This window comes from Punica granatum, chromosome 4, assembly GCF_007655135.1.
Source record: "Punica granatum isolate Tunisia-2019 chromosome 4, ASM765513v2, whole genome shotgun sequence".
Lineage (NCBI taxonomy): Eukaryota > Viridiplantae > Streptophyta > Magnoliopsida > Myrtales > Lythraceae > Punica > Punica granatum.
This window is the reverse complement of record NC_045130.1, coordinates 19,059,812-19,072,835: the sequence shown is the minus strand read 5'-3', so window position 1 is coordinate 19,072,835 and position 13,024 is coordinate 19,059,812. Positions and strand designations below refer to the sequence as shown.

Genomic DNA, 13,024 nt, shown 5'->3' with positions numbered 1-13,024 from the left:
TTGTCCAATCCAATTTCTGGGCTCGTCCACGATAATATTCATTGTTCATGAAAAGACAATCCAAATAATAGCCAAAAAAAGAAGAAGAGAAAATTCAAATATGAATATGTAACATAAAGAAAAAGCTAAAAAAAAAAATGAGTGCGTGCTCTATCTCGGAGAAGTGGCACGTGTCATTGGGTCACTAGTATATAAGATTAAAGAATTATTAGCTATTAGTAATCGCCACCCATGCATCCATGGAAGCGCAGCCACTGGAATCCCAGCCAGCCCAGCACATACAGTTTTGGCACGAGACTGCCGCCACCGCCCATCACAAAACCAACCAAACCCCCAAGGGGCACTGGCTGTAATTTCCATGTCATCTTCAATGGCACATCTGTCATTGGGGAAATTGGGGTCATGTGAGGTCTTCGCATTGGGCAATGAAATCCAACAAGGAAAAAACAAAAAGGAAAGGAAAAAAAGAAAAGAAAAAGACATTTGTTTTTGAGGAAGAAGAAAGAAAGAACAACAGATGCAGCGGTTGGGAGGATTAGAATAATGGTTTGTTCTTTCGTGGAAATTAATGAGGAACACCCGAGAGAAAGAGGGTGACTGATGCTATCGCTTGCCTCTGTTTATTTCAATCTCTTTCCTTACTGGGTCTAAGTGTTGGCCTTTTTTTTTTTCTTTTCCCTTTTGGATTCTGCCGGGGATTTATGTGAAGATTAAAGAGGACGCAAAGCTCCGTTACCGGAGGAGAAAGGGTCGAAGGATATTCTGTTTCTTTCTCGAGGGCAGGCTGTTTCCTTCCATCTTTCCCACGCATATGCCCAGTAAATCCTCTCTTTGTGGTTTTGGTGCCGTTTGTGTTGTTTAGGTTTGCTCTTTGTTGTTGAGGGAGGTAGCTAGGGCCCTAAAGTGCTGCACATTCATCGAGGGTTTGAAGCTTCCTTATGAGCTCTTTGGTTGTTTCAGTCTGAGATCTGGAAATGGGACTGAAGGTTGAGCTGGTTATGCATATTAATGGGTGAATCCGGGTATCTATTGGCTTTTGGATTTTGGGCTTCAAAATGCAACCTTGGTGGTTAACTTGAAAAGGGGTTGCAGCCTGTGGCGGTTGGTGACGTTTCCTTTGAGCCTTCACAAATCTTCATCTTTCAACCTCTGGAATTGGCATGGCTTCTGAGCTGAAAGAGGCAAACTTGGTGGGAATATCAAGGAGGGTTTGCATCTCTCTGTGGTGATCTGTGCCCTTTTTTAAGATTACTGCATCTGGGTCTTTGAAGCATTCCGAATTTTTGGCAAGATTTTTTGAGCGTACTCGGCGATAAAACTGGTGGGGTTAGTAGTGCTTTTGGGTCTTTGCAAGCTTCTCAGAGGAACAGTTTTGTGTCTGTCTCTTGGATTCGTACTTGAAGGATAGACGAAGCTATGATTGATCAGTTCATCAATTTTGTCATTAGGCCTCCCAGGTAAAATATCTTCTTATCATTCTCTGAGATTATATAAATTAGCTTTTCCATCTCTGGTAAATTTGGTAAGTGGGTATTGGGTGAAGGTGTTTCCTTTGTAAAGGCTCTCATTGGGTTTCACCATTGCCGTTTTGTGCAAAATGAGGAGGAAGAACTGAATATTCTTCTGAGTTTATACAAGGCAGCAAATTTACAGAAAAAAGATACTTCCAATCAAAGTTAAGCAAAAGTCTGTCCTGTTTCATCAAGGTCAAGATTTCACTTGCTAGTTTCCTAATTCAACAAGATGTTGTAGTCTCTCATAAGAGAAGGATGTGACTACTAAAGTCATATTAATATGAAAGCGAGATTGCAAAAGCATTACAGAAGTTTTCAGGGAGCAATAGAAATAACTATAAATTTAAGAAGGATGGGCCAATTTCTTCCTACAATAGGATAAAGAAACACACGTAGCCTCCCTCAAACTCAGATATGTTTGGAGGGTAGCTCAATTTCTGTTTGGATGCTCAGGATCGTGTCTGTGAACTCGGAATTCCGTATAAGAAGATTGTGAGTATCTTCTTAGGACAGGCCAATCTAGGATGCTTTCCTCTCCATTTCTCTATTCGTCTGTAGGAGTTGTTGGAGAATTGCATGTTATTTCCATCTGTTATGTTTCAGTTCTTTTGACGAGCGAGGGGCTTGAAAGGTGGGTATGCTGATTTTTAGGGATTAAAGATAAAATCAACAGAGCGGCTAGGATCTAGTAGAGCACATTTTCCAGTGCCATGAAAGACATTGCTGAAAGTTCTGTGTCTCAAAGTTCTTAGCATAAACAAAAAATTAAAAAAAAAAGCTTAAGAACGTTTAGAGAGAGAGAGAGAGAGATACAATCCACACTTACAAGTCAAAAGAACCCGACATGGTGATCAGATTTCTGCATTAAAATGTGTTAATAGAATACGGAGGTCCTGTTTTGTGAAGTAAATCATTAAACTTTTTTTCTGATCATCTTTGGTTATGTTTGTTGAAACCTAGTTTGGGACAGTATTGGGCTTCTGTTAGCTTTACAAACCAACAACTAAGAATAAGAATCTGGCTGAACATTAATGATTTGCATTCTTTGAGAAAAGTTAATCTGCTTGTCGCTCACTGCTGTTTAGTAGGGTTGTTTTTACATAACAATCCTATGATCTCTCCTGCTATCTGCTTGGGTTAGATTCCGTTTTTGAGAAGTGTTGATGTTTCTTCTGATATGTGGCTGTTGGTATTAATCGTAATATCCAACTGCTTTATGAGTATCTACTGAATTCATTACTGGGATTAGTTGATAACAATGTATGATGTGCAAGGTAAGGATACAATTTTGGCTAACTCTAAGGCTGTCTATCAGTTCTAGAGAATAGTGGTCTTACGAGACCAGTGAAGGCTTTCCCTTTAATGTCTTTGTGTTAACCATGAAATGAAGAGAAATAAACTTTGAAGAGCTGTTGGCCTGAGTGGCATACAGTTAGTCTAAGTGAAGTTGGAATCCATTCGCTTGGGAATACCAGTTTATATTTGGTATTTCTGTGTGTAGATTTAGTCACGTCTGATTGTCCAGTCAAAGTAAGTTTTGGGCATGCGGACAGGAAGTTTTGGGCTATTATTTACTTTATTCATTCTGGTGAGAATTTTGCCTTCTTTGGTCTTCCCTGGTTTTAGGCCTAAATCTCAATCACCTGGAAACTGTTTACTGGTTCTTCTCTATTTCCTCAAATGATTATCATCTGCTCTTTCTAAAGTGTGTTATTACATAGCAGCCAAAACACCAAGATTTTAGATTACCATCTTCTTCTGCTAGGTCAAACAATTTGAGCTTTTGACCTTGTATCTGACCTACATATGAGCAACATTGTTAGGAACCTGCACTAAATTATCTTACCTGTCCAAGCTTTTTTGAATTGTCAATGGTCGTCTTCGACCTTAGCTATTATATAAACATGTTAAAGAATTTAACTTTGGTCTTCACAAGTAATTTATCTTTTACCGTTGTCTTTTTCTTACCACAAGTCTGGTGAAATGCACAACTTTAGTGTAGCTGTTGCTCTTTGTCTCCCCTTTGTGTTTCGTACGAATGTGAGCTTCGCTGTCACTAAAATTGCCTACATTTCAATTATATAATTACACTTTCAATGTTCAACATGCAGGGCAGACTATAATCCTGATCAGTACTTGTGGGAAAAAGATTTCACACTTGCAGGCAGATCTTACAAGAGACAAGACTTGGAGGCAAGTATGGACATGAATTCCAAGAACTTTCCAATCTTCATTCTTCTTGTACTATTACTTCCGCAATTTTTGTGTGGTTTCAGGACTGCTTTCTGATCTGGCTATGCCATCTGTTCCTGAATTTGCAGCTTACAAACCAAAGGGGCCACACTTTGAGGTGTAGTCATTATGTGCCTGCAACTTTCCCCGAAGATACGCCTCTTCCTTGTGTTATATACTGCCATGGAAACAGGTAGAGAATGGAAAATGCATCTGACCTCATCAACGACAGAAATTATTTTGCTGAATTAGAATAGAAAATATGAACTCAGGTTTTGTTATGTCTAGCTTAGCGAGTATTTGCTATACTCCTAGCGCTCTCATATTAGAAAGATTTTGAACTCAGTATGAGTCCTCGCTTTATTACATGAATTCTCTCTGATCTCAAGGGCAAACTGTCGAAACTCCAGCAGATTGAGCCTTTACCCAGTTCATTGTGTTAATGGAAGCCTGTAAGGTCTAGAGAATCTTAAAAATCATTATCTCATGAGTATTGGTATTAACTGGAAAAAGGGGCAGGACAGGAGATCCATCAATAGCAGTCCAGCTGGCTTTTTGAAAATCATCATTTTAAAGTTTGATACTTAATAAATCAAAATAGGAAAAAGGTGATTAAATTTTCTTTATCAAGACAGTAATCTAGAAGCTGCTATTTTGGCACTAGATTGCAACTCCTAAAATTCGTGGAAGCTTGGCAACTTTGGCATGCGTAATTGAAAATTTTTGAAGTCTGAAACGGTGGTCTACTTTCTGGACCATTTGAACTTTATCAGTCCTTTTGGTCTAGTTAACAGCTGGGCCAGTCACAATTCATCACTATGAAGGTGAAACTTACTAAGGTTGCTTCTCTGGAAATGACACAGCGGGTGTAGGGCTGATGCAAATGAAGCTGCTGTTATACTTCTTCCATCAAATATCACAGTTTTCACCCTTGATTTCTCGGGTTCAGGCTTATCGGATGGTGAATACGTGAGCCTTGGTTGGCATGAGGTACATATATATATATATATATATATATATATATATATTAATTTGCTGAAATACATATATTCATACCGACACAAGAAAAGGAGTTCATTTTCAATAAGTGGTATAGTCTTTTCAATTGTCAAGTTAACCTCTTTTCGCATTGTATGCCAGAAAGATGACCTTAAGGTTGTGGTGTCATATTTGAGAAGCAATATGCAAATATCAAGAATAGGACTATGGGGACGTTCGATGGGTGCAGTGACAAGGTATCAAAATCTTAACTTTTGGTTTCATTTTCTTCATTTATTTTGAAGAGGACTCCAGTGTGATTTGATACCTGCTAAATGAGTTTCTTCCGCTGCAATCTGACACAGCATTCTCTATGGAGCAGAAGACCCTTCGATAGCTGGGATGGTGTTGGATAGCGCCTTTTCAAACTTATTTGATCTGATGATGGAACTTGCGGATGTCTATAAAATCCGAGTTCCCAAGTTCACTGTATGCATCCTCTCTTATTATCTCTTCTGAGCATTTGAATTCAGATTTTTTTTTTGGGTATAAGCGTTTAATTTTTTTTTTTTTTGTTTTGGGATAAGTGTTTTAATAAGTGTTTGAATCCAGATATAAGTCGTTTTGCGTTCTGTAAAAGCTTTATTTCTGTAAACCAGAGGTAAGGTGGCATCTGACTTAATCATTTGTTTCGGAAGTGAAATTTCTTACCTATTGAATTATATCTACCTATGATAGGTAAAGATGGCTGTTCAATATATGCGGCGTGTGATTCAAAAGAGGGCCAAGTTTGATATCATGCATCTCAACTGTTTACAGGTTGGCATTTTTAGCTGTTGTTACTACTGAAACCTACAAGTCTGTTGTTTTTCTTTATGTTTAATTGAAAATTTGGGTAATATCTTCTCTGTCTGTCTATGAGGAAATAGACCAGCCATCAGAGTGCAGAAATTTCTGTCCTATACGGTCTAGAAAATTGTATTCGGACCAGATCAGACATAGCTGTTGATTTTCATATATTTAACCAGGGACATCTTAAAATAATCTGGCACCTGCACCTATCAATTCTTGATGATTGACCTATTTTTGAATGTAGTCAGCTCATCTATGTTAGGTTTTACTGTTCCTCAGCCAATGAAAGAATAAGAAAACTTCATGAAAAACAGTAATTATTTACTTAATGGAAATGCAAATCGAAACCTAAAATATGACATCACTTAAAGGTGTGTTATAGTTTGAAGGTAACTACGAATTTTCAATTAGAAGTATCTGAACTGTTTTGTTCATTGGCAGGTTGCACCTAAAACATTTATTCCTGCTCTATTTGGACACGCAAGTGATGACAAATTTATTCAACCTCATCATTCCGATCTCATCATCAATGCATATGCGGTAATTCCTTCTTTTGTCCAAAGTACTGTTGGGCTTCTTACTTTTCATCCTCCGATGTTCTTGTGATTTATGTTGATCTTTTATGCTCCTCTGTTATCCAGGGTGACAAAAACATAATAAAATTTGATGGTGACCACAACTCCTCTCGACCACAGTTCTATTATGATTCAGTTTCCATATTCTTCTACAACGTCCTTCGACCTCCGTTAGTGCCTAATCCACATCTAAAGAAGGCTGAGAAGTATTACGACTTGGGTAACCTGAAGCTCAGTGCCAATATTAATGAGGTAATTTAAGCTTAAGACAAAAAAAAATATCAATCCTTTTGCAAGATTGGCATCTAATTTATGTGATTGATTTACGTGGTACCTTAAAATTATGAATGTAAACTTTATTTTCATCTGAGTGGAACTCTTTCTTTATTCGTATCAGTTAACTCAACTGAATGTAAACTTTATTTAGTGGTAAAATTCACGAGAGCAGTCTATTTGTGCTGCAGAATAAGGGAGGTTGCTGTTTTGGGCTTCCACTAAAATGTTTGCAAAATATTATTCTCTGGGATTTGCAACATATTACAATACAGTATCCAATTGACGCGTGTCTCCCTCCAGCATCTTGTCTATTGATGTACTGATACCGATTTGTGTATTATATTTCTGCTAGAATCTCTTGTACGAGATCATAGCAGGTCTTCGCTCCACGTCAAGTGATTCTGCAAGTTCATCATTGATCCAACCTGGCAGTGCACCAACAAAATCTGTCAGTGAACTTCTCTGTGAAATTGGGCCAGTTAACATAGTAGATGTGAGTTTGCTGCTCCTCTCATTATTGGGATGAGTGTCGTATTGGTTCTTTTGCTTTTCTGCTTCCTGGGTGAGCAACACTAATTTCTGTGTTGACTAGGATGCCCTGCCTGATGACGGCGCTCTTGTCTGCGATTTTCCCTTACAGTTGCAGGTGGGTCCGTAAGTGAATCACACTTTTGGGATACATATGTATATATTATGTGTGCGAATATCTACGATTGGGTAAATTACTATTTCTTGATCAATGAGAAGCGCTTGTACAGATGTCTGCACCAGCCATATCAGATATCGCAGTTGTCCTGATGAGTTGTAAAGATTATCTGTCTGGATCTACTTGTTATGGGGTCATCATTTGTTGACTGGAAACAGCGTTTTCGTATGTTAGGACTTTGTCTAGATTGCTAGAGTTTTCATGTTGCGGTTCTTATTTGCAGGATAAAACGAATGACCAACAGAACGAGGAATGTTGTTCCTTCACAAGCTCAAACCGAGGGAGCTGGGGAAGATGCTCCTCTTTGGGTGGCAGCGATGAGGAGCCCTCTGCAACTTGTCCCACTTCTAACAACCACCACCAGGTCCCTCTCTCTCTCGTTACAGTAACACAAATTAGTTATTGGTTAAGCCCTTCTGCTTTCTTCTCCCAAATCAGCTGACATCGCTCTTGGTTCTTTTCCCACAGAATGCTCTAGATGTGCTTGCGACTCCACTACATACCTTCCGACAAGTGTTGCCCAAGAGCCCGAAGGATGGGAAGAAGAAGAAGAAAAAGAAGAAACAGAAGTCGCAGACAAACCCTGAAAAGCCCAAGCGAGAGAAGTTTGAGAAGCTAGAAGCCCTTAGCCGGCGGCTGCGTCTCTGCATCCTAAAACGAATCAACCATCAGAGACATCGCTCGTCGTGATCTTCGACCAGTTACTCGACTCCACTCACATGTATTTGTCCAAAAAAAAAAATCCTCTCCTGTAACTGTAATCTTATTCTCCTTTGCTTTTTTTTTTTAGTGTTTTTCGTTCGTTCTCTAGGCCTTTCATTGTGTAAACTCTGGGTAGTCCATCCTCGTCTCCAGTCCAGGATGGGGGCTTGTAAAGAACATAGTAGCTTATTCCTGGCCTTCTGTTGTTTCCATCTTCGGAATCGGCTTGACTCTCTCTGGTTTCACTTCCAACCTACCAACTTTACGTATCTTGGATGGAGTCTAATCAAATTGTAAGTTTCCAAACGATGATAGCGATTTGTGCGCAGAAGTTCAAACACCAACTTATGCATCTCTTAAAAATCATTTGCAACCGCATCTAACAGAGTGCTCCCATTCCACAGTTTCAGCTAAACAATTACTAAGATGGTCTAAAGCAAATCTTGTACAAATACACAATAACCATCGAAAACATCTGGTCTACATCATTGTAAACTATCAGCATTTGTATAGTAATAACAGAATAGGTCGTGCTCAAGGGAAGAGACGCCTTGTCGAAGACTCCAAGGTAGATTGAACGAAGTTGCTAGTAGGATGAGTTCAAGCTTGACTCGAGTATTTGGAGTGGAAGAACCATCTCTTCCTTGGCAAACGGGTTCTCGACCCTCCGCTTTTTGGATGACCACTGACCTTCATTATTGTGCTCAGGTATGGGACAATGCCCAGAATCAGGAGTCGACGGCTCATGATGAGAAGAAAATGAATCATCAACCGACTGACTCTTTGCTGGGCCCAAATCCTTTGCAGCTTTATCTTGACGGGGGCACTCAGTTGTAAGAATAGGGGTTCCTGGTCCCACCTTCTTGTCTGATCCTGTGCAATCATCTCCAGAATCCCCGAGGATTCCACCAAGTTTTTGTTGCTCTTCAATGATCTTCTTCAGGTACTTTCCTTGTGCTTCGATTCTTAGCTGAAGTTGTTTCTGCACCTGTTTTGCATTGTAAAGGATCATAGTTATACATATTTTCCTTCCATGGGGAAGATCATATTGTTACACGTTATTTATTAGAATACATCTCATTCTTGTTCCTCAATTTACAACAGGTGTGAAGGTTGACAATCAATCATATATGCAGAGGCCCAAAATTAATGGAAAATTTTCATTCAATTCAATGAGGCGCATAATCGGAAATAAAGGACGTACCTCTAACTGTTCATGCAGTCGTTTTTGGACTTCCATCTGCAGCTTGAGTGCCTCACTGATTTGCAATCCTCTACAAATAGAAATTACAATTACTTTTTCTTACTATCTCACTTTCTGCTCTCAAAGTTTGTCAAAGAACTAATGGCAAAAGATACTAAAATACCCAAATTAGTGAGGCGCTCAAGCTGCAGATGGAAGTCCTAATACCCTAAAAACATTCTTCTCAGAACTGTTAAAATTGGGAGTCAACCACACAATGGGGATAATCGACAAAATCAAGGCGAATTTCAATCCAAAATCTCTGCGATCACCGCATGCTGCAAGCACATGATGCTTATATCTAGTCTTTATCATCCACATCATGCGTCAAAACTACACATAATGTGCATGCAGCGTGCTTATATCTAGTCTTTCCAGCAAAAAAGAAAATTGTGCATATAGCTAGTGTTACATCAGTTGTCGTGGTTTGCAAAATCTATGGAGAAATTAAGCAAACAGCTGAGAAATTATCCCACTACCTAAAAAATCACATCAAGGAATATAAATTTCAGTTTAATCACTTGTAGCTACAATAATGCATGGTGAAGTGAAGTTCTACTTACGATGAACCATCTGAACTGGAAAGGCCTTCTGCTGGTCCTTTCTTCTCCGATTTATGTCCTTCCATAACATTAAGGAACCATCAGAAGATTTTTAGAAAACTCGGGTCATAGAGTACCTTGTAGGAGGACTTTCATAAAGCAGACAGAGCACTGAATGGAATTCTGGGTTGTCCTTTATCAAATATAAATAGTCGAAAATGTTACACACGGAAAAAGGTGTGAAAGATTAAATTTTCCTACCGTCAGATGAGGAGTCAGGCAGGTATTTTGCAAGTCGATATTTCTGCATGAGTCACGTAACCCAATTAACATGAAGCAGGAGTGAGACTGGACAATTTAGAAAAAGATAAGAAGTAGCCTACAAAATTTAGCCATTACATGAAATGTATATTATAAATATATACCTGTAAATGACTCTTGACATGATATATTGTTAAGCCTTGAACGCCCATAACTCTAAGAACACCTTTCGGTGTAGCCCCTAGAAAATGAGAATGTTAGCCAACCAATTCCAAGTGAACTGCATATTCAACGAAAAGTCGGAATAGAACAAGCTATTTATGTGCTTCATCTAGTTCTGCGTCTTGGCAATAAACTATAGATTTGACAAAGTAAACAATTCTAAAACTGGGAAACTAATTTATTTCATTCCTTTGAAAATATAAATATCCAAACATACTTAAGATTGAACAACAAACACCCGTAAAAGTGAATACATCAAAAGGACTCACTATCAGGTCCGCCTAGCTGTGCCACGGCGTCAACAAAACGCTCATGTAGTTCATTAGTCCAACGCAGCCGCTGCTTGGCAAGGTTAGGGTTATTACTGGAATTGTTTCCTCCATTGTTAGGGTCCATCTCACTGGAACCAGGTTCTAAGTGTTGAACATTCAACAACAGATGAGTTCTCAACAATATTCTTGATATATTGGTAATTGACCTACAAAAAGGAAACTGGAACAGTTCAGTCTATTTCTGGAAATGACAGAATACACGCGATGCTTCGTGATTTGAATACTAACTCTGGCTTTGAACTGAATCATTTCCATAAAAACGGGATTTGAAGATTCTTTTCCAGTTTTAGATAGCATGGTTATTGCGGGGTTCTATTATCCTCTCACCTCTCAAATAATGTAATCCCAATACAAGGCCTTCTGAAAGGAGTATCAAACACAAATTCAGCTGGATTTGGGAAGATGAAGGGTTCAACGTTAATCAGTTTGACGAGCAGTTGCCAGCAATGCATAAATCACCAAAATCTGACCAAGCAAGCTATAACAAGAAGAGGTGACCGTGAATAATCTTACAATTGTTACTTCTTCTGGAAGACACAGAAAAATCATGAAAATTGCTTATCTAGACTCTATGCAATGTAAAATAAACTGATGACTGAGTTGCCATCAGTTATTTTTGGAAGAAAGAAAATTTTGACTTGGAGTTATATTCTCAATTTTTATGAGATTTACATGTCTCTCTCATTTCCTTAACCAACAGAATAGATTCCACTTCTTGCATGTTATGGATCCTAGTAAATGTCAGAAGGAATAAGTTGAATAAGATGCTGAGAAATGGTCTTTGATTGTGTATATAAATTTTGAACCCATCTTACTCACCCCCTTTAACCTTCTGAAGAGAAGGGAGTCAAGGACCATAATTTTGCCACCAGAGAGTTAAGCATTTGGCCCTTTAAAGACCGCACATATTTGATAATATCTAGATTCCTAGGAATTACATAACGCATTGTTTTATAACTGCCCTAAGCATATATACTTCGAAATTTCTTCTTTCGCTTAAAAAAAGAAGAGAAAAATAATCCTCCACAAAGATGTTACTCTCGTGTGTTCGTGTTCCCATCTCCAGCTTCAGCTCAAGAGCATAGATTCATAAGATGCCCCAAAGAACGAAAATTTAGGACTACCCAAGGAGTCACATCCATATATATATCCCAGTCCTATGCAACCCAAGTCAGCACTACATATATAATAATGAGCAACCAACTTTTCATCTCCTTGGGCAACCAACTCAATCCTCAATCCTTCGTCACCGATCAGTCAGAGCGCATACCATACACGAAGCATACCCTTATACAGACAGATAACTTGGTACCCAATGACACGAAGCTTTTTAAATTGCAGTTTTTGAATAGGAGCGCCAATTATCTCTGCTATGATACTGACATAATTAAAATTTGTCACCTAAAGCATACCATAATTTTTATTTTTATTTTTTTGGATCAGGAAAGCACACCATAAATTAACCTTGAAAAGTTCTGACTTTGCAACTGCTGATCAGTGCGGAAGCCAATTTATAAAAGGAACCCAAAACTAAAACAGAAAAAAGAAAGCCCCTTGATTCTCCTCTCCTTCCTATATATGTCTACATTTCTGTAGCATGAGCAGGAGAGATACAGACTCCGAGACAGAGACACAGAGAGAGAGAGAGAGAGAGAGAGGTATGCAGTGTACCCGAAGAGATATGTGAGGAAGGATCCCGCCAAAATCTCCGGGAGAAATCCCGGCAAAGTCGGAGTTGAGCCAATGATACGATCGAGGGTTGTAAAAACTGAAAGTTTGAAGCTTTGCCGTGTCGGGTCTTGCTCTCTCCTGGGCAGAAGCAGAGCACAAAAGGAGGAGGAGGACCAATGGAAAGGAAAAGGAAGGGGGGCCCTCTCCTCTCTTGTTTCTCTTTTTTAATTTATATTTATTAAGTTTTTAATTTTTTGGTTATTATTGGCTGAATTGTTTGTGACCATTCCCAACGGGCCTGCACTTTGACCAGTGATAAAATTGATAAAGTCCAAGTCAATATTTTAATGTCGAGAAATGTATTTATTTGTTCATAATTCATAGAACGGTCAATGTCTTTACCGGCCTAAGTTGGCATAAACCGAGGGTAGGGCACGTACTTGTCCCGATTATTGGTGCCGGTCCAACAGATTGTCCGGCAGAATAATGCCATTTCCGGGGTGAGTCTCACAGGGTGGACCATTAACGGGTCATACCGGCCCGTCAAGATAGATGGTCGCGCTTGGATGGTGTAATGACCCCACCCAATCTACGGAATTGACCCAACAACTTTTCAAGGAGCCTAACCATCGACGAAAAATGCTTAAGTCCAAGTTGTTATTATGCTTTGTTTAGCATTTGAGTTGAGTTTTAACTCGACTATATTTTAACTTTGAATATATATAAATTAATTGAGTTGTAATCAAGGTTATCAGAATCGCGATTCTACCTAGAATCGGTCGAATGTCGCAGAATCGTGAATCGTAAAATCGTATCGTGAATCGTAAGATTCTACCTGTGATTAAAAAAATAATTTATATAAATGTATCATAATTTCCTGAGCCAAAAAAAATTAATCCTTGTATTCAAAAAAGGACC

General features: G+C 38.8%; 2 protein-coding genes across 3 annotated transcripts; one reads left to right on the top strand and one right to left on the bottom strand.

Annotated features, from left to right (window-relative positions):
• Positions 1-439: 439 nt before the first annotated feature.
• LOC116203400 lies at positions 440-8,051 on the top strand. 2 transcript variants are annotated; one of them, XM_031535101.1, is made up of 15 exons: positions 440-593; positions 710-818; positions 961-1,457; positions 3,626-3,707; positions 3,836-3,939; positions 4,610-4,736; positions 4,887-4,981; positions 5,090-5,213; positions 5,463-5,543; positions 6,018-6,116; positions 6,218-6,403; positions 6,780-6,920; positions 7,020-7,073; positions 7,357-7,497; positions 7,602-8,047. In XM_031535101.1, the coding sequence occupies exons 3-15, from the start codon at positions 1,417-1,419 to the stop codon at positions 7,821-7,823; spliced, it is 1,497 nt and encodes a 498-aa protein (XP_031390961.1). In that variant the 5' UTR covers positions 440-593; positions 710-818; positions 961-1,416; the 3' UTR covers positions 7,824-8,047. The 2 variants fall into 2 exon arrangements, with proteins under 2 accessions (XP_031390961.1, XP_031390962.1); XM_031535102.1 differs by lacking the exons at positions 6,780-6,920; positions 7,020-7,073 and having other exon boundaries at positions 452-1,457; positions 7,602-8,051.
• Positions 8,052-8,183: 132 nt separating this feature from the next.
• LOC116203401 (myb family transcription factor PHL7-like) lies at positions 8,184-12,314 on the bottom strand. Its single transcript, XM_031535103.1, has 8 exons — positions 12,107-12,314; positions 10,763-10,913; positions 10,373-10,581; positions 10,046-10,122; positions 9,882-9,924; positions 9,642-9,699; positions 9,040-9,109; positions 8,184-8,823 (listed from the first exon to the last, which is right to left on the bottom strand). Exons 2-8 carry the CDS (start codon positions 10,885-10,887, stop codon positions 8,422-8,424), a joined length of 984 nt encoding a protein of 327 aa, XP_031390963.1. The 5' UTR covers positions 10,888-10,913; positions 12,107-12,314; the 3' UTR covers positions 8,184-8,421.
• Positions 12,315-13,024: the final 710 nt, after the last annotated feature.

Excerpts from the sequence above, each read along its gene's own strand:
- LOC116203401 (XM_031535103.1), bottom strand. The coding sequence starts at position 10,887 with ATGCATTGCTGGCAACTGCTCGTCAAACTGATTAACGTTGAACCCTTC. Across the intron at positions 10,123-10,372 it reads ACAGCTAGGCGGACCTGATA|GGGCTACACCGAAAGGTGTT; the intron begins GTGAGTCCTTTT and ends CTCATTTTCTAG. Across the intron at positions 9,110-9,641 it reads TCCAGTTCAGATGGTTCATC|AGGATTGCAAATCAGTGAGG; the intron begins GTAAGTAGAACT and ends TTCTATTTGTAG.
- LOC116203400 (XM_031535101.1), top strand. The coding sequence starts at position 1,417 with ATGATTGATCAGTTCATCAATTTTGTCATTAGGCCTCCCAG. Across the intron at positions 4,737-4,886 it reads TGAGCCTTGGTTGGCATGAG|AAAGATGACCTTAAGGTTGT; the intron begins GTACATATATAT and ends ATTGTATGCCAG. Across the intron at positions 6,117-6,217 it reads TCATCATCAATGCATATGCG|GGTGACAAAAACATAATAAA; the intron begins GTAATTCCTTCT and ends TCTGTTATCCAG.